Source organism: Pelobates fuscus, chromosome 1 (assembly GCF_036172605.1).
Source record: "Pelobates fuscus isolate aPelFus1 chromosome 1, aPelFus1.pri, whole genome shotgun sequence".
NCBI lineage: Eukaryota > Metazoa > Chordata > Amphibia > Anura > Pelobatidae > Pelobates > Pelobates fuscus.
This window is the reverse complement of record NC_086317.1, coordinates 471347252-471365743: the sequence shown is the minus strand read 5'-3', so window position 1 is coordinate 471365743 and position 18492 is coordinate 471347252. Positions and strand designations below refer to the sequence as shown.

The window sequence follows — 18492 nt, the reverse complement described above, 5'->3', positions numbered from 1 at the left end:
TCTTAATGTCACACTAAAAATAAAGTATACAAAATATGGTGCAGAATGTTCTCTATTGCATATAAAAAGGTATTTTATTGCACTTAATTTATGTAAATAGATTCACAGCATATCATGAACATCATCCAATCTTCTGGACAAATAATAAGGCCATGCCCTATGCGTTTCGCCACAGAGTTCTTTAGAGGGTTCCAATAAATCAATACTCAGATTGGTGAATACAATTAAAAACAGAAATAAAACGCTTTAAATAAGGCTCCCTCCCCAATCGCCAAATTTGCAATCAGGGGAGTGTCCATGCCGATCCTTTTTTGGCAGACATCGTGATCTGCGTGGTGAGTGATAACATTGGCAAACCTTGTGGCTGCAAAATGATGTTCATTGCACACATTGTAACATTATGCAACAGCTTGCCCTCCCACCTGGATCCCCGCCAGGCGCAGAGGGTCAGCTATGGCGGTGAGCTGTTTAAGTCACATGCTGATCCAGTCGCCAATCACTGACGGAGACCGTCAGCAGACCGCTTCCAGACAACCAATGACATTCTGTGCAGAAAGATATGCAGAAAAAGGACATTAACCAGCCTAGCTAATCATGTCCCAATGACGTGTAACTCCACCTCTGGCAGCAAACGAAAAACTCTGTTCCATAGCGAATTTTTGCTCATCCAGACTGCGGGCACCAGTAACACTTCAAATCATTGAAGTGGTCATGGTGCTTGGTATAACCCTACTAAAAGCAAATTTACTAGTAGCAAGATCACCAAGTCCTCGGTATATTACTAATGCTATTGTTTAATAAAAATAAATTTTAAAAAATAAATAAAAATTACTTATTTCACAGCAAAAAGCACAACTCACGCTCGGGTAAGGTTCAATAAATTCAATATTAGAAGCTAGGGGCAATTCATTAGAGCACCCAACATTTTCTGCATTGGACTGAGCTGGGTCCACACTATGAAGTCTGGTCCAATGATTCCAAACTGTGGTGTAATGAACTAGCAATGAAAATTGCAATAATTTATAAGCATTCAGTCTGAAATATGTACATATGTACACCTATCAGAAAGTAAATCAATTTAGGGGAGATTTATTAAAACATATTTTACAAATCTCGCAAATTTGTTAGGCACAGTGATCACCAATGGAATGTATCTACTGGTTTCAATAGCAATTGCCCCAATTTTACATCTCTGTACCACCTTTCAGAACGCAACATTTTGATAAATCTTTTCCTTTTGCATTTAGACTGGAAACAAAAGGCAAAACTCCAACCAAACAATATATATTATGTATTTATTTTTTAGGTTGGAATCCCAATCTCTATGGAAAGGTAAAACCCCCAGCACGCACAAGCAGTGCTTCCAGCATTAGGGCGAAGAGTGAACACAAAGGAAGCATAGCAGGTACGATCAAAGGTATCCGCCTTGAATAAACAAAATTGTTGGCAGTATAGTGTGGGCAGTGCCAGCTGGTACCATGCTTAGGAGGTCATTTCAAAGTATCCCGTTATTCATTACATTCTGTATCTTGACAGCACAGATCTGGGCTTTAAAAAAGTCACATGCAAGAGTGGGGTCAACGTTGGCAGTTCTGGTGACAAACACTGTGAGGATGATTAATATTATTTAATTTATTTCCTGAATTTAAGAAGAAAAAAAGATGGATATTTCATAAAAAAAATTGAAAAAAAATAACAAAGCTATAGCAGTACAATTAGAACCACTTCGGTTTATTTCTGCTCAGTTTCAGTAAGGATATACAAGGTTTACAAATATAGCTCAAATGAAATACAAAGATTACGCATGAATGGATTTCTTGAGTCTTTTTGGCAGAATCACAAACATACCTGGGCATTAGCTCAGCAACAAAACCTTGAATTCTAATTAAATATATATTTATTGCAGGAATGCTAAAATACACCGTTTTATAACATTGGAAATCCACTAAAATCAGTTTATAAGCCCACCCCCTTCACAGACAGGAAGCTATGCTTTTATCGCTGGCTATACATGTATTTGTAGGAGAATGTCTTATTTATTAGTATTGTATGATGGAGCTATACATATTCACTGTAGTGTCTTCAGCTTCATTAAGAAAAAAAGAAGATTGGAGACACTGGTGAGTAGCATTTAACTACTCAATGACACAAAAAGTAAAAAATACAATCATATTCTACTGAATCACAATAAAAAAGCAACATTTTTGGAATGACAGTCATGAGAACTACGGGACGTAATGTTTGAAGAACTTTTCAATGAATGTACATTTAAAGCATCAGTAATCATTTCTACTAAACCAGGATTCAAAAAACAAACAAAAAAAACACACCATAACTTTTTTTCAATCAGGACTAAGCTACTAACCTGCTCACTCATAGTGTAGTAACCTCCTTCCATCATTTCTGCAGCCCACCTCTACAAGCTTTAAAAAAATAAATAAAAGAAGATATGAAACCTTTTCCCTCATTTAGAACCGCACAAACCCAGTTCGTAAGATCACACCAATTGAGGCAATGCTAGCGTTTTGAGAATAAAAAAAAAAAAGTGCTTGTTCAAGTAATAAGATTAAAAATAAAAATAAAAAATTAAAAGGCTTTGAGGGCCCCAATAGATAATTCATAATTTTGTTTACACAAAATTCATTGGAATTCCAAGCCAAATAAGTCAGGAGATTATTCTCCAAACTAGAAGTGTTAATAGCTCTTTGATTCCGAGATCACTCGATGAGCTTTAAAATAGTCATGCTAATTAAATTGAGCTGGGATCATTTTAATAAACAGGCGAGGGTGAAGGAACAAACAGAGCTAATATAATAATAATTATTATTATTATTATATTATTTATAGAGCGCCGTCAAATTCCGCAGCGCTTTACAAAGGGTCCAGTCACCTTTTCTAGCTCCGTTGTATTTGTCCACTGGACACCACACCAGAGGAGGCTGGCCCACAGGGACAGGTGGGGTACTCCCCACTGATATTATTGCAATAATAAGAAAAGGAGAAAAAAAATCAAAATCAAAATCAAAATCTGTAGTTCTCCTGCTATTGATGGCTGAAGATGCAGAGCAACTAACCATATCCATATTTTGGGGTATTGAAGAAAATCCTTTAATCTGGTTACAGAACCCTTAGACATGCTTAGTCTGCTCTAAATTATTTCTGACATCATACGTTGATAGTCAGATCCTAACACACATGCCTGCATATTGTCCTACCTACTAGGGCTTTAATTGGGATACAGCATTAGGCTGGGGATCCGGCCACTTTAAAGAGATTGCTGTATCACAGTATGTGTACCTATAGATTTAGGGCAGGGTGCAGATCCCTAGATGTTTTAAAACTACAACTATTCATGCTGCTCTGTCATTCTAAAGGCATGCAAAGCATCATGGGAGTTGTAGTCCTTCATCTGGAGTACTGCCTTCTGGGTACCCTTTTCTATGGTGGTTAACATGGTGTGTCCTGTCATTTAGTCAGGGGTTGAGAACAGGGGGTTAAATGTGCAAAACGTCATCCGGTACAGTCAAATCCTGCACCCCGCCATTTTAAACTCTGCCAGGGATTTCCATTAACCCTTAGTGTGGTGCAGTGATCTCTGGCAAAGTTTTTGGTTTGAACATATAATGAGGTAACACTTAGGGGATGGACTCTGTCCTTATCCAAGGAGATTGCACATGTTGCATAATAAAAATAAATGAATAAAAACACTTTTAAAATGCAAATCCACAAAATATCTATATGTGCAATATAACAATGGTCCCGTTTTTCTTTCAGGCCGTTGACCCACTTTCATTGCCCAAGATATGGGATTGAGCTATTGGCCAGTTCCGGGTATTATACAGAGCCTTTTTAAGTCTTGTATTAAATAGAAGCTGACGTTATGTATGGCAGTCGAGCAGAGATTTATTGGACACTACAGTCCTGCTACTAAAAGCAATTGTAGGAATCAGTACGTCCAGTTCTCTGTCGACATCACTGCTGCAGATGCACATCCTGAGGGTTTACAGAAAATCAGACATATATAAATTGAATTATTTTTTTTAACCCACCAATTTCAATAATATTTTAAGAAAGAGAGTGGTGTATGCTAGCCTGGAGGCAGGGCAGGGCTCCGAATGTCTCACCTACTGGCCCGGTTTTAAAGTTACGGTACTTGCCACTCATTTGCTTTATAAGTTATATTGTAACAGTCAATGCATTGGTCACAACTCATTTTGTCATATTGCTCCCTTTTATCGGTGAATAAATAAACAAAAGACAAAAAAAAAAAAAAAAAAAAAAAAACACACCCCATCCTTTATTTACTACAGAGATCCTCGCCACCAGAATTTTAATTCCAATTTGTCCCAGCCCAATTTAATCGGAGTGCCTGTGTGTTTATTAATGTAGATGTGTATGTGTGCCATGCTAGTGTAGTGTTTAAATGCAGAGCTGTATTTGTGTGGAAAGTCAGTGGACGGGTCTATCTACACATATATTGTGTTGTGGGTCAGTATGTGTAAAAGCAGGGAAGTTTGTGGAGGGTTAGTGTGTGTGAATGCATGGGTGTATGTTGTGAAAGGTTAGTGTGTGTGTGTGAATGCATGGGTGTATGTATGTGAAAGGTTAGTGTGTGTGTGTGTGTGTGTGTGTGTGTGTGTGTGTGTGAATGCATGGGTGTATGTATGTGAAAGGTTAGTGTGTGTGTGAAAGGTTAGTGTGTGTGTGAATGCATGGGTGTATGTATGTGAAAGGTTAGTGTGTGTGTGAATGCATGGGTGTATGTATGTGAAAGGTTAGTGTGTGTATGTATGTGAAAGGTTAGTGTGTGTGAATGCATGGGTGTATGTATGTATGTAAAAGGTTAGTGTGTGTGAATGCATGGGTGTATGTATGTGAAAGGTTAGTGTGTGTGAATGCATGGGTGTATGTATGTGAAAGGTTAGTGTGTGTGAATGCATGGGTGTATGTATGTGAAAGGTTAGTGTGTGTGAATGCATGGGTGTATGTATGTGAAAGGTTAGTGTGTGTGAATGCATGGGTGGTGTATGTATGTGAAAGGTTAGTGTGTGCAATGAAACGTCAGTGCATGTTTGAATGCAGGGGTATTTGTGTGTAAATGCAGAGGTGTAGCTGTGTGAGGGAAGCCAGGATGTGTATATGTTGATTTATGTAAGCCTATATGTAAATGTGCAGAAGATAGACCTCAGCACACCGCAATGTGGTTTTGTTCATCAAACAGGTTGTGGCAATGGTTTGACACCGAGTGTTTTTATCAAGCCATCATATATTACATGATAATACACATGGTGTTGAAACGTTGTGTCACATCCAGTTTGGTGGCTGAATAAAACCACATTATTACACCACATTGCCCTGAGATTTCTGTCTTCTTGATATTTGAATTTGCTCAGCTGAACAAGGTCTTTCCTTATAGCACAAACACCAAAAATTGGAGTTTGATTGTGTGACACACACACACACATTTTTTTTTACTTTATATGTAAAATGTGTGCGGTTGTATGTCATTATGCAAATTAAATAGCTGGGATAGGGGCTGTGTAATGTTTTGTTGTTATTATTAAAGCGTACGTACCAGTAAAGGATGCCAGTTGTGGGTAAACAAGTGTCGGTTTATTAAACCCGGCAGAGAGGTGATAATAACTGATACTCACCAGACAGGCTGCATAATTCAAACTGACTCAACCGAAACTAGATAGTGTACAGTCACCCCACAATCTATACACAGCTATGCGATTGGTGGGCACTTACATATGTAAATATTATAGGCTGCAGTAGGTGCCAGTGGCTTAGCGGTGGGCTGGAGTGGCTATAAAGAGACAGTAACAGGTGCTGGGGGGTATAGGGGCTGTAGCGAAAGCGGCCGGGGGGGGGGGGGGGGGGGGGGAGAGAATTAATGTCTAGTGGGTGAGGTGTGTATAGGGAGGGATAGATGTGGGTGCAGGGGGCATAGGGGCTTAGGTGAGTACAGGGAGGGATAGAGGCTGTTTAGGGTGCAGGGGTTGCAGTAGGGCCTGTGGTGGCTGCAGTGGGGAGGGGCAATAGTGGCTGCAGTGGGGCAAGAGAGGTGGCAGTGTGTGCATGGGGGCAAGAAGGGCTGTGGTGGGATCAGGCGGGGCAATAAGGGCTGTGGTGGGATCAGGCGGGGCAATAAGGGCTGTGGTGGGATCAGGCGGGGCAATAAGGGCTGTGGTGGGATCAGGCGGGGCAATAAGGGCTGTGGTGGGTTCAGGGGGGCAGTAAGGGCTGTGGTGGGTTCAGGGGGGCAGTAAGGGCTGTGGTGGGATCAGGGGGGCAATAAGGGCTATGGTGGGATCAGGGGGGCAATAAGGGCTGTGGTGGGACCAGGGGGGCAATAAGGGCTGTGGTGGGACCAGGGGGGCAATAAGGGCTGTGGTGGGACCAGGGGGGCAATAAGTGCTGTGGTGTGACCAGGGGGGCAATAAGGGCTGTGGTGGGATCAGGGGGGCAGTAAGTGCTGTGGTGGGATGGGGGGCAATAAGGGCTGTGGTGGGTGGGATCATGGGGGCAGTAAGTGCTGTGGTGGGATGGGGGGGGGCAATAAGGGCTGTGGTGGGACCAGGGGGGCAATAAGGGCTGTGGTGGGACCAGGGGGGGTAATATGGGCTGTAGAGGGTCAGGGAGAGAGAGAAACTGGGGGTGGTTTACATATTCACAAGACGCATACCTTGTATCCCATGCCAGGCTGCTTCTTATTGTCATAGTGCTTACAATACATGAGCACTCTGTCTCCTGGAGATGGGAGAGCAGGCAGGAAGTGATGTCACTTCCCAGCCTTAGGCCCTGCCTCTTCCCCTCACACAGAGCACCTCATGGGAGGTCATAGAGGAGCAGGACTGCTGCCAGGTCCCACTCAGTAGGTGGAAGGGATCACTTTCAATGGGATATGTGAGGAGTTATGGCTTCCTGGCTGTGGAGATCTCATACTGCGCATGCTAAGGCCGGTCTGCCATTAGATTTCCCATTCAAGGTGCTATGGACAGTTGCTCCCATGACTCTCAGCCTAGAATAGCTGTAACACCTCAACCTTCTCCTTCATTTTAAAGATTATTTTGCTCCTTTTCCATGCACGAACCCCTTGCTCACTGTACCAAAAGGGGTCGCAGCTACAGCTCAATGACAAATCTCATCAAACGCCCAAATGATCATCTGGGGTTATTGAATCACCCGTTCAGAGGGAACGTGCTGGCATTTCAGTTTTATATACAAATGTTAGAGATTATATATATATATATATATATATATATATATATATATATATATATATATATATATAGTCTCTTTCTAATGATTCAAGCGAGTTAAAAGACAAATTCCCTTCTGGAAGCTAACCAGCATCTTTAGTGACAACCTGTTTTGTATTGACAAAAAAAAGCTTTTTTTTTTTATTTATTTTTTTATTGTCAATACAAAATATGTTTATTGTCACTAAAGATGCTGGTTGGCTTCCAGAAGGGAATTTGGCATATTGGTGTTTTCAATCAGTGAAACGCATATCCCAGGGGGTAGGCCAAGAGCTGGTCAACTTAGCGACTCCATGAGGCGGCCGACTGTACACTTTTATTTAATTAATTTTTTAAATAAAGGGTTACTCCAGGCACCATGGCCAATTCGTTGATTTCAAGTGGTCCTGGTGCCTGGAGTGTGTATGCCTTGCGTTTTGCTTTTAAACGCTGCACATGGGGAGAATGACCCCTTAGCTGCCTGAGATACCTCTGGCAGCGACATTATCCAATCCGGGCTGACTGACGTCAATTCTGTGCAAAATTGTCATCTGACGGCAGAACGCACAACATGTTAGTGCCAGACAGTCAACAGCAGCACCATCCCCCGCCCCACGCCCTGTACCAACTTTATCCGTCCCTCAATCTGTCCACTCTTACCCCCTCCAGTTTACATTTGATTTTTAACAAAACCAGCGTCATATGAAAACATTGGCTTTTGGTCAGAATTACTGCTTAATGTATATTTTTATATATTTTCAAGGTTAAAAAAAGCACAATTTTGGTGAGTAGCGTCCAGGCGGACATAAATAACACGCATTATATTCATTAGACACTCAAAAAGGCCCCGTGCTGAGAACTGGGCCCTAGCATTAATCTGTCATGTTTTATATACACTTTACACAGTCTCAAATCCCTCAGCTAATACAAGCAGGAAGAGATTCCTTATCAGTCTAACTCAAAAACTTCCCTCCCCAAACAAGGCTGTTAAAAGAGCAAATATTTAAAAATCACATGTACTCACTGCTGCAAGATAACAGTAAATTATGGAGAAAGGAAAAACATTGAAGAAAAAAGTATCAGACTGTAAAATAGGCCAGACGAGTTCGCTAAAAACCACAACAACAAAAAAAAAACGCTCATCTCTTGTGTTACTGTGAAACACTACAGTGCTAGTAGGAATTCTAAATCCTAATGTTTAAACGAATATTAGCAACACTTCAAACACAAAAATACTTGTTTAACAGTTTTTACTTTTCTGAAGAGATTGCCGCTTCTCCTGCAAAGGGAAACGTGTCAGAGGCAAAGGGCTTCCAGATTAATTGTAATTGGCTGTGGAATCTGCCTAAACTGCGTCTGTTTGCGGAATCCATCTTTACCGCACAATAAAGATCTCTCTGTACGATAAGTCTACCTTTACAGGTTGAGCCCAGCAAGCCTTAACCATCTCTGAGTAACAGCATGTGATTTAAGGCATCACTTTATATAGATTAACACCCTCTCACCCGCCATATTGGAGTCCCATCACGCCGGATGCAAGTTAGTGCTGTCTAGTGGGTAGAGCCAAAGACAGAAATTGCATTACTTGCGCCATCCGACGGAAGAGATTTGCAGGTCAGCCTGGCGTGAATGCCATGCTTGGCTGCTTGCCAATAAGCATGCTAACCCACTTAAGGCAGACAATAGGGTCCTAGTGCCCTGGCCTGCGCATATTCCAAGCATGGCTAAAGAAGCGTTCGCTTTTTGGAAACACTTCCATTGAGCAAAGTCAGAACAGGAAGACGGGACTCTGAAACCAGGACAGCCCAACCGAAATCTGGATTGTTGGGAGGCACGGAATAGAATGTAGTGCACGCAGCACATTAGCCACACAGGTGGCAAAATGCACAGATAGTTTGTCTGGAGGAAAATATATTTTTTCAACTTAAGGGTACTCCATCTTGAATTTAGTTTAGAACATTGAAAGGCAGATAGGATTATGCCAGGAATACGATAGGTATCTCTTACATAGTCATCATGTGTGTCACTGAAGTAGGTGCATGTATACCAACTCAAATGCAGAGAGTGGATAATAACAGAAGTCACAGAGGAAGCTTTGTTTCACAGCTGCTGCGAGAGAGTGTAACTCCCATCTATTTTAGGCAGCCCGGGACTCCCAATGTCACATTACGATGTTATGATGTTATTAACTCCTAAATGGAAGAAAATTGAGCAGTGAAACTTCAGAGGCATGGTCTATGCACCACAACTGCCTCATTAAGCTAAAGTTGTTTTGGTCACTATAGTATCCCATTAAATATATTTGCTTACGTACAGTGAATCAGGAAAACTGATGAAAGTTATATGGGCCTAAATTTGAGTTATACCAACCGTGTTTGCTTTTTTAAAACTTCTCTTTCTATCTCCTAAAGAAATGAGCACAGGTACAGCTGTGGGTTAAAAATTAAAATAATTCAACCTACAGTGACTTACCATTAAACAATCTTGAAATATTGCAAAATAAGTTTTCGATAAATTCTTCAGAGATTGGCCTGCAAACAGTTTTTGTTGCTCAATATGTTGCCTTCTTAACCCCTTAAGGACACATGACATATGTGACATGTCATGATTCCCTTTTATTCCAGAAGTTTGGTCCTTAAGGGGTTAAAGGAACTGTATGGGCAACATAACAACTTGATACTAATGAAGTTGTTTTGGTGCCAAAAGATCCATGGCGCTTTCTTATATGAAGTGGTTAAACCATTCTTGAATGGTTTCACCCCAAAGGTTGCTCTGGAGCTACGGATTTCCCTGTCTCCAGCAGCATCTGGTTTCGTCAGTGGAGTTTCAGGAAGCGCGGCGTGCCGCTGAACAGGGGTGCCCCTGATTGGCTTAGAGCGGTCAGCTGACACTCTTAGCTGATCAGTAGCTTTCCATTTATAAAAAAAAAAAGAAGTACTTCCACATTAATTAAAGCGAACCGCAGTGGTTATAGTGCTTTTTATTATGACTCCATATAGGAAACAGAATTTCGAAAAAAACAACGAATAAAGAAACACAAGATTGTAAAGTATAATTTCAGTTAACAAAACTCAATGATTTTGTTCTTAAACATTGCCTTTGTTCATTGTAGACCCTTCACTTTTCAATGTGTACCTAAATGACTGCCTGTTTTTAGCACTGTCATATAAGGTCAACTTTTTAGTTCTATATTTTAAAAAAAAATGTACATTTTTTATGGGCTAGCGAGATACTTCCCAAATTATGTTAGCATGTATAAAAATAAATAAATAATGCATTAACGTTTATGTGAAACAGGATAGCCAGCACTTTTTTTTTTCTTAAGATATTTTTTTTTTTACTAAGTGGTAGAGATGTAGAATTTCCAGAAATTTTGAAGTCATGGGGAAAAGTCCCTGGACAAAACCGAAATTTTTGGAAAAAATAAAAAGTAAATACAATTTTTTTTTTTTTTTTAAAATGCAGAGCGGAGTACTCTTAGAATTGAAAGCCATTTTGTTACATTGGGAACATAAAATGCGCTGTGTATAGAAGTATTATGCGTGAAATAAAATTACAGCTTATTCAGTAAATAATAAACTAAATTTGCTTTTCAAAAATATTTTTGTTACAGATGGAATTACAAGGTCTGGATACGCTAAGAAACTTTTTACCAGTATATGAGAAGAGGCAAACCCACCCCCATCAATGAAAAACTAAACAAACCAACATAAAAGTATAAACATTATTTTGTCTCCTCTAATCCACCTGCTGATTCATACCACTAACCAGAGAGAGTACTCGTTTCCGATAAAGAAACACTCCAGACTCCTATAGCACTTTAAGGGTGTTTAGTCCCATTTTATTAAAATGCCCATTTCTTGAGAGGCATTTTAATAAAACAGGTTGCAAGCCCATGAGCTGACAAGGTGACACCCACGAGGGCTTCCTCTCTCAGTATATGAGTTTTCGGATTGAATGAGTGAGAATTTGATTAGGCGGCCAATCAGATAGGAGCATTTGCGGGGGGTGGGCGCACACCAAAGCAGAACATTAGTAGGAACAAGTCATAATTTAGATAAAGGTTATGAAGATCAATGAATGCAGTTAAAATGTAGTTAACGTTTCAGAATTTTGAGGAATTTAAATTCTCACCGTTCAATTAAGGCTTAATTGAGAGGATAGAAACTTAACCAACTATACCAACAAGATGGAGCCCACAAGCAAAATAAACTCAAACCTTTTTTCCTTCAGCACCCATTGAGATTGAAATATATAGTTCTGTTCTATTTGAGGATTTTCTTACAGAGTTATTCAATAAAGAGAATTTCAAATTTAAGGCCAAATGGAAGTGTAGCGTTCTTCGAGAATATATTTGCAGTTTGACTATTTTTATCCTGAATATGAAATTCACTTTGAATTCTTACTTTAGTAAACAAGCCTGTTTGTATTTTTTTGAAATAATATTGGAGTTTTCAATGCATTAACACCATGTCATAAAATATTTATCATTGTAAAAGAACATAGTACACAGGCCCCTGTCCACCCTCCCCACTCGATTTGTTTGGAAAACATTTCTTAGGAGATAGAGGGGGGGGGGGGGGGGGGGATAGTAACCTTCCGATTTTTCAATTTTTTCAGCCAGTCAGTAAGTCTACTTTGATACACAAGCCAGCAAAATGTACATTGAAGATCATTAATCCCAAAACCACCCCAATTACAAAAAACAAACACCCAAAACATATTCCAGCAAAAAATCTAAATTAAAAAAAATGCACCACTTACCACAAAAGGCTTGCCTCGGTTGACCTCTTCGTGTGGTTTTGTAAGTTTTAGTACCTTTGATTCAGCATTTGTTGGTGTGCTTGGTGTAGGCATATCCACAGTGCCAAGGATATTGTGGTCCCCAGTAGGGAGTATAGTCTGTTTGGAAACTTCTTCCAATAATGGCCCAATCACAACAGGGTATGGTTTTACTGGATTTTTGTTTGGATCAATGTGGATTAAAGGAACAGCCAGATGTCCATGAGTCACCTTCGCTTCTGGGGGTGCAATTGGAATAAACGTAGCAGGTTCACTTGTATGCCTGACATGCTTGGAGGTTTGCTTGGACTTCTCATTTTGTTCAAAGGTTTCATCACTTTCTTTTTTACTGTCATGGCTACCAGCCCTATGAGTGCGTTTTTTCAATCTTGGCCTAGTCACCCTTGGAGATAACACATTTGCGAGTTTTGGGTCAAAGCTAAAGTTTGGATTGACTTCCATGCCATTTGCATTTTCAAGCACAAGTTCGGAGTGTGAATGCAGTTTTCCAACATCTTCACATAACTCCTCTAATTCACCCAATTCGTCTCTTTGATCAGATAATATCGGTTCACTGCTGGAAGACAAAATAGGTTGCTCCAATTCCTTTATAGGCTCGTTTAATTCTTCTAGACCAGTGGAAGACAACTCTCCTCGGCGACTGGGATCGCTGAAAGACTTTTTCTTTATTGTTTTACCATTGCCTTTTTCATCAATCAGTTTATCAAGAGCACCAGGCTGACTTACAATATTTTGGATTACGGTGTTGTAATCTTTCACCCCATCACTACTAAGAGAAAGGACACTAGCTGTGCTGCCAGTGTATTCACAAAATGCAATGGCTGAGGGCTCTGTGATAACAGCTTTTGAATTTAGTGATCCAAGAAGGTTGCTATCAACAGAACATATCTGGGGATCTTCTGTAATGGAGTATCGTCTATGGGGCATTGGATCACTTAATGATCTGTAAGTTTCACTTCCTGATTCCCCATTACTCCCATTGCTAGAATCAGTGCCATTATTGCTGAGTGAAGGAAATTTCCTTCTCCGTCTGATAGTACCCGGTGTTGGTGGGGCATCAAGTTGCCCTTGGGAGGTTGCTTTTACTTCATAAGAAATATCACTTTCTAAACCATCTTTAGCAGCAGTCTGAATTCCATGGACATTTGTATTCCTTGGAGGAAATAATTCGCTTTCATCTGGGACAACACTGGATGATTTCCAAACTTTAAGGGTTTGACTTAAGTCTCGACCTAAGTTAGCATTAGGAGTGGTGTCCAATTCAGTAACAATTCCTTCATCAGTCATACTAGACTCGTGACCAGATAACTCCTCAGTTGATTTCCTACATGTCATATTTTCTTCTGAATCGGACTTCCTTATACCTGTACATACACTGTTGTCCAAAACTGGAACAATGGCATTCAGCTGCATCTCATCATGCTTAAAATGGTCACTAACCTCCTGATCAAAGCTATAGTCATCCTGAGAGCCAATCTGACTTATTTTTTCAAACACCTGTTTTGCTTCCTGGATGTATTGGTCTTGGGTTGGGTCGGCCGCTTCTTTTTCATCTCTCCCTTCTTCATCATTATCTTCTACCTTGTCTGAAAGCAGGACATCATTATCTCCAGTGGTGGCAAGCATGAGTTCCGAAGTGCTTTGCTTCATGGAAGATCGTCCAGTTACTCGCCTAGACCCAGATTTGTCTGAATATGTAAAGGATTTTGTACGACGCAACGTAGCAGTAAGGTCTTTCAAAGTAGGGCGATTACCTGGCAGAAGACGGCTTGAGGCTAACTGTGACGATGTAATGCTTCCAGCTGAGGTATGCTGCCCTGTAGTGCACTGGGGTGTTTCATACCTGGAATTCATCTCATCTTTTTCCCCAACCCCTCTCTCTCTATTCCTCATTTTTAAGTCTGCAATGTCTGATCTTAAAAAGTTAAGTAGGTTAAGTGTTTCGGAGGCATTGTCAAGACTGGATATAGACTTCTCATGTTTTGTATTTTCAAGATCACAATATGGACCTTCATTTACACTTTTGTTTTGTACCCCAAGAAAGCCAGAAGACATTTTTGACCTACCACGTGTCTGTTGCCTTGACAAGTAGTCACTCTGTCCAAAACTTGGTGATCTATACATATTGAAGCCTCCTTGAAGGTTACGGCTCTGCCCAGAATGGAAGAAGTGGTCATCGTCTTTGAGAGTTTCAGTGCTTGAGTATCTACTGCTGCTCCTAGAGCCACATGGGCTTGGCATGAATGGTGGAATGTTCACTTTGGCTACTCGAGATACAACAGGAATTGGTGTTCCTGTAGCAAACGGGCCTGTGCTTGGTGGTGCTACTACTTCACAAGTGCTTCTGGAGTGTGGTTTGTGTGATTCAAAGGTACTACTAATAGGGGTACATACACTACTATTCTGTTTAGACTCTGCAGCACATGTGTCTGCTTCAGATGCTGAAGGGGGTTGTCCCAGCCCTTTTAATACATTGTTTTTTGGAGTTAGCATGTAGGAGCAGCTAGAATCATGGCTGAATTTAACCACTGAATCGGTCATGTAGTGCCCATCACTGTCATCAGACTCGTTCTTGCATGCTGTAACATCTTTCTTTTTCTTTCTAAGGGAACGTTTTCTGAGGCTTCCCCTGAGAGATAGAGGACCACTTTCCTCTTCACTTCCTGAGGTTATTTCCTGGGACCTGACCTTAGGGACATTCTTGTTTGCAGAGTTAGGCAATAGCAAACCTTTGCCAAGCTGCTCTTCCTCACTGGAGCTGTCTTTGAGCCTGACATTGGAGGGGGCAGTCTGTGGTTTGGCAGAACTATGCATGGAATGTAAACTATCTGATTGCTGTCTTGCCTCTTGTTTAGGTAGGCCAGAGGAAAGTGTGTGTGCTCTCAGACCAAACGGTATACAGCTTCTTGGAGGAGGAGGTGGAGGCTGGGGTTTGGGCACAGTGTTTGCCCTCTGTTCTTTTGCATCCGGGCACATAGCATTATCTAAACATACTTTACTGTCTACATGTGCTCTATAAGATGGGCTTTCCATTTTCATGGACTGATTTCTAGTCTGATAGCAGGTCAAGGAATTATGGTCTTTGGCATAAGGGTTAAAGCTTTTAGGCAGTTTACTTTCTAAAGAGCACTGTCTGTGTGGGTCTGTAACGCTAGATGCTGTGGCCTCTCTTACAGGGGTTACTGGCTGTATTGAAAGTTTTAGATCCTCAGAGTCTGGCAGTGAAGATGCTCTGGTCTGTTGCGTCCTGATACGTTCTCCAAAAAGTTTTCTCATTTCTGTCACACTGGGCCAGTTAGACCCTTCCACCCCAATCAGTTCACGGTTATCTGGCTGGTGTAAAAAACTATAATAAGAATTGAAAGCAAGGTCATCTAGGGAGTTTGCAATGTCCTGAGCTTCCTTTGGGCTGGGACTAGCATGCAAATCAGACTTACCTGGCAACGCCAGGGATAGTCCATCACATTCAGTGTGGACCACAGGACCTTGACTCTGGAGGTTTCTCTGGGAAGGTACATCTGTGGAGCTTCTCTCTACAGATCCCCCTGGACTCCCCCTTTTCATTTGATCCACTCTCCGTAAGTTCTCGTCGTCACTTTGTGCCCCTTCATCCCTGGAGTGAGACGAGAAACGCTGGGAGAGTTGACGGACTGAAGGACAAGGGACACTCTGGTCTTTGCTGGCTGCAGAGATTTTGGATACTTTCCTAGACAAGCTGAGCGATCTGGCAGGAGAACGTACTTTTTGACAAGTGGGTTGGGTGACATCTCCTTTCCCGGGCAGCTCTGTGCCTCCCTCCCCAGTAAAAGCTTTGGCATTCCAATTCTCCAGCCTTTTAACAGAAACACTTCGATAGATGCGAATTTTCCTCTCTGGGATTTTTTCAGCCATTGTTAAAAGAATATAATAGAAAAAACACAAATCCACCTTTCTTTGCTATTTTATCCTGAGGGAAATAAAAATGAACAATAAATATAAAAATGCGCCAAGTTTTAATCAATCCAAAAGCAGTCGCTCATGTTGATCCTTTTAAATGTTGCATTCACCATTTTCAATTTGTTTTATACAAAAAAAAAAAAGAGTGAAGTATTAAGAAAAACTAAATAAAATCTCCCAGAATCCCAGTATTATCACGTAAAGTCTTCATGTATTACTATTTGCAGTGCTTAATTCTTCCCCAGGGTCCTTATGTTTCCATCCATAAAATTGCACGGACCAGGGCATAAAGTTTTTGTAGGGTTCCCTTGACAATAAAAAAAAATAATTTACCCTGGGGAGGTCCCTCTCACCCCCAACTTTCAGACATAGCCATCACTCCACTGCTCAATCCGAAAAATCAGCTTTCTCCCTTGTATACAGTCCAGTGACATGTCTCGAAGTATCGGGGGCTCACTCATTTCTAAAGTAAAAGCTTTGTAAAGGAATTCATTTTTTTGTATTTTTTTTGCAAGCAAAACTGTCTTCACATGAAAGAAAGTCTCCGAAAGTCCCCGTCTGCGAGCCAGGCTTCAGTTACAAGAGATGAGGTTTGAGAGAAGTGTATGGGAACATTTCATGCCTCTAATTTGTCCCTACAGACAGGAGGAAAAAAAGCAAAGGAAATACTGTCAGGATTAAACATTTCAGACATCCCCCCCGTCCCTTACATTGATTCCATTCTGTAATCTATTTTAGTCTGATGGTGTGCAATCGTGTCTTCAAAATATGAATGTTTTCATATGACCAATGTATTATTAACATTTTACAATTATTCACTTTTCATTACGGACATTTACGGACAATAAAAAAAAAAAAAAAAAAAAAAGAAACAAAAAAGTAAAAAAAAAATAAAAAAATATATATATATATATATATATATATATATATATATATATATAAATTACGTCCCCACTAGTTCACAAAGGCTGCCAAAAAAAAAAATTATAATTCCAGCGCATGAAAAGTAATTTCACATAGCAAACTGTAGCTTTACCTCCCTCTAGTGGGTACACACTATACTGCAGATATCCAGCTGTTTTTGTTGCTGTACAGAATAAACTGAAGCAGACCGAAATCATTTTAGCTTCTCTTTCAGAAAAACTATTTCACAAACCAGTGACGTTCTACACCCATTTTCACTGTCTGGGATATATCTAAGGATATCATACATTGGAATCCAACGTCCCACTTCATTACAGATTTTAAGAGCTTTGCAGGACTGTTCACTATGGCCTATATTTGTCCCAAATGTAATGGCTAGTACGCATTTCCCCAAGTATTTAAAAAAAACTAGAATCCACATGGGCATATGTTATCCATGATTAGCATCGGGGGGGAATAACTTGGAAAATACTTTAGATCTGAAGCCAGAGGGACCAATGATGAGTCATTTGTAACATAGATCCTACAGTGTATTCCTGGTGGTCACAGGAGAGGGTTCACAATGATGGGAGTTGCACTCAAACCCTGGACTGTGCAGATCCTGTAAGATACTTTTCCTAAAGCATAGGCCGCCAGGGTCATAGACAAACAATCTCTTATTCTAGCTACGCGTGACCAAGCTTTGGCCTCCAAGTGCTCAGAGACTACATTTCCCATAGATCTCTGTGAGAGTCGGAGTAGGTTAAGGTTAGATATCCCAGCCCTGCGTGACCAAGAACTGTAGTCCCCAGCAGCTAAAGTACCCAAAGGGTTTCTATTTGACACTGGGCCCTGTATCCAGGGGGTCAGTGGTGCTAGTGGGACTTGTATCTCTCAAAAGAGAAACAATGACTCCATCACTGAATCCAAGTTCATATGAGAATAGTTTATGGGTATAAAAATAACCATTGTTTGTCACCGTGATGTGGGACTGGGGACAGCAAGTACAACAGAGAAAAGAAGATAACAGTCTGTGCTCTTTGCATCAAAAGAGAGAGATAAATATAGCTTGGGCAGAGACATGGCCTTCGAGAGCTGGATAAATTGTATTGTGATCGTTATTAACGTGTTTAGAGCCAGGGCTGAGCCAGGGCTGAGCCACACGCGGCTACGACATTATACCCAAGGTGGTAAAGAAGGGAACATCGTACCAACATTCACACTCAGAATTATTCACTAAACAGGTCATCGAAAACCAAATACAAACACAGATTGTGAAACTTGGCTATAGTCTCAGCACGACTATACTTTAGCCTGCATTTTGCTTAGTAAATAAACCAGGAATTAGGGAGAATCGATGAGAATATTTAAAAGGTGTTGCAGATGTCCCAAGTTGGACCGTGGTACCCTGGGAGTAAAATACAACAAGAAAAAATGGAAATAGTGAATCATGGGGTAAATTATAAAATGAACTGGTATATGGGATAATGGAGTCATTTTGGCGTTTTTTGTTGTTGGTTGTAAGCTAATATCTGAAGCCTACGTTATAAAGAAATTATACAATTTAAATATATTTTTTAGACCCTGATTTGGTAATACAGGTATT

At 40.7% G+C, this 18492-nt stretch overlaps 1 protein-coding gene across 2 annotated transcripts in view; it reads right to left on the bottom strand.

Moving 5' to 3' along the window:
* The window catches only part of ARHGEF17 (Rho guanine nucleotide exchange factor 17), a 243454-nt gene extending 227373 nt beyond the window's left edge, over positions 1-16081 (bottom strand). For both annotated transcript variants that reach the window (XM_063431681.1, XM_063431689.1), the window contains exon 1: positions 12009-16081. In XM_063431681.1, coding sequence (XP_063287751.1) covers positions 12009-15938 — 3930 coding nt within the window. In that variant the 5' untranslated portion in view covers positions 15939-16081. The remainder of the gene's footprint in view (positions 1-12008) is intronic.
* Positions 16082-18492: the final 2411 nt, after the last annotated feature.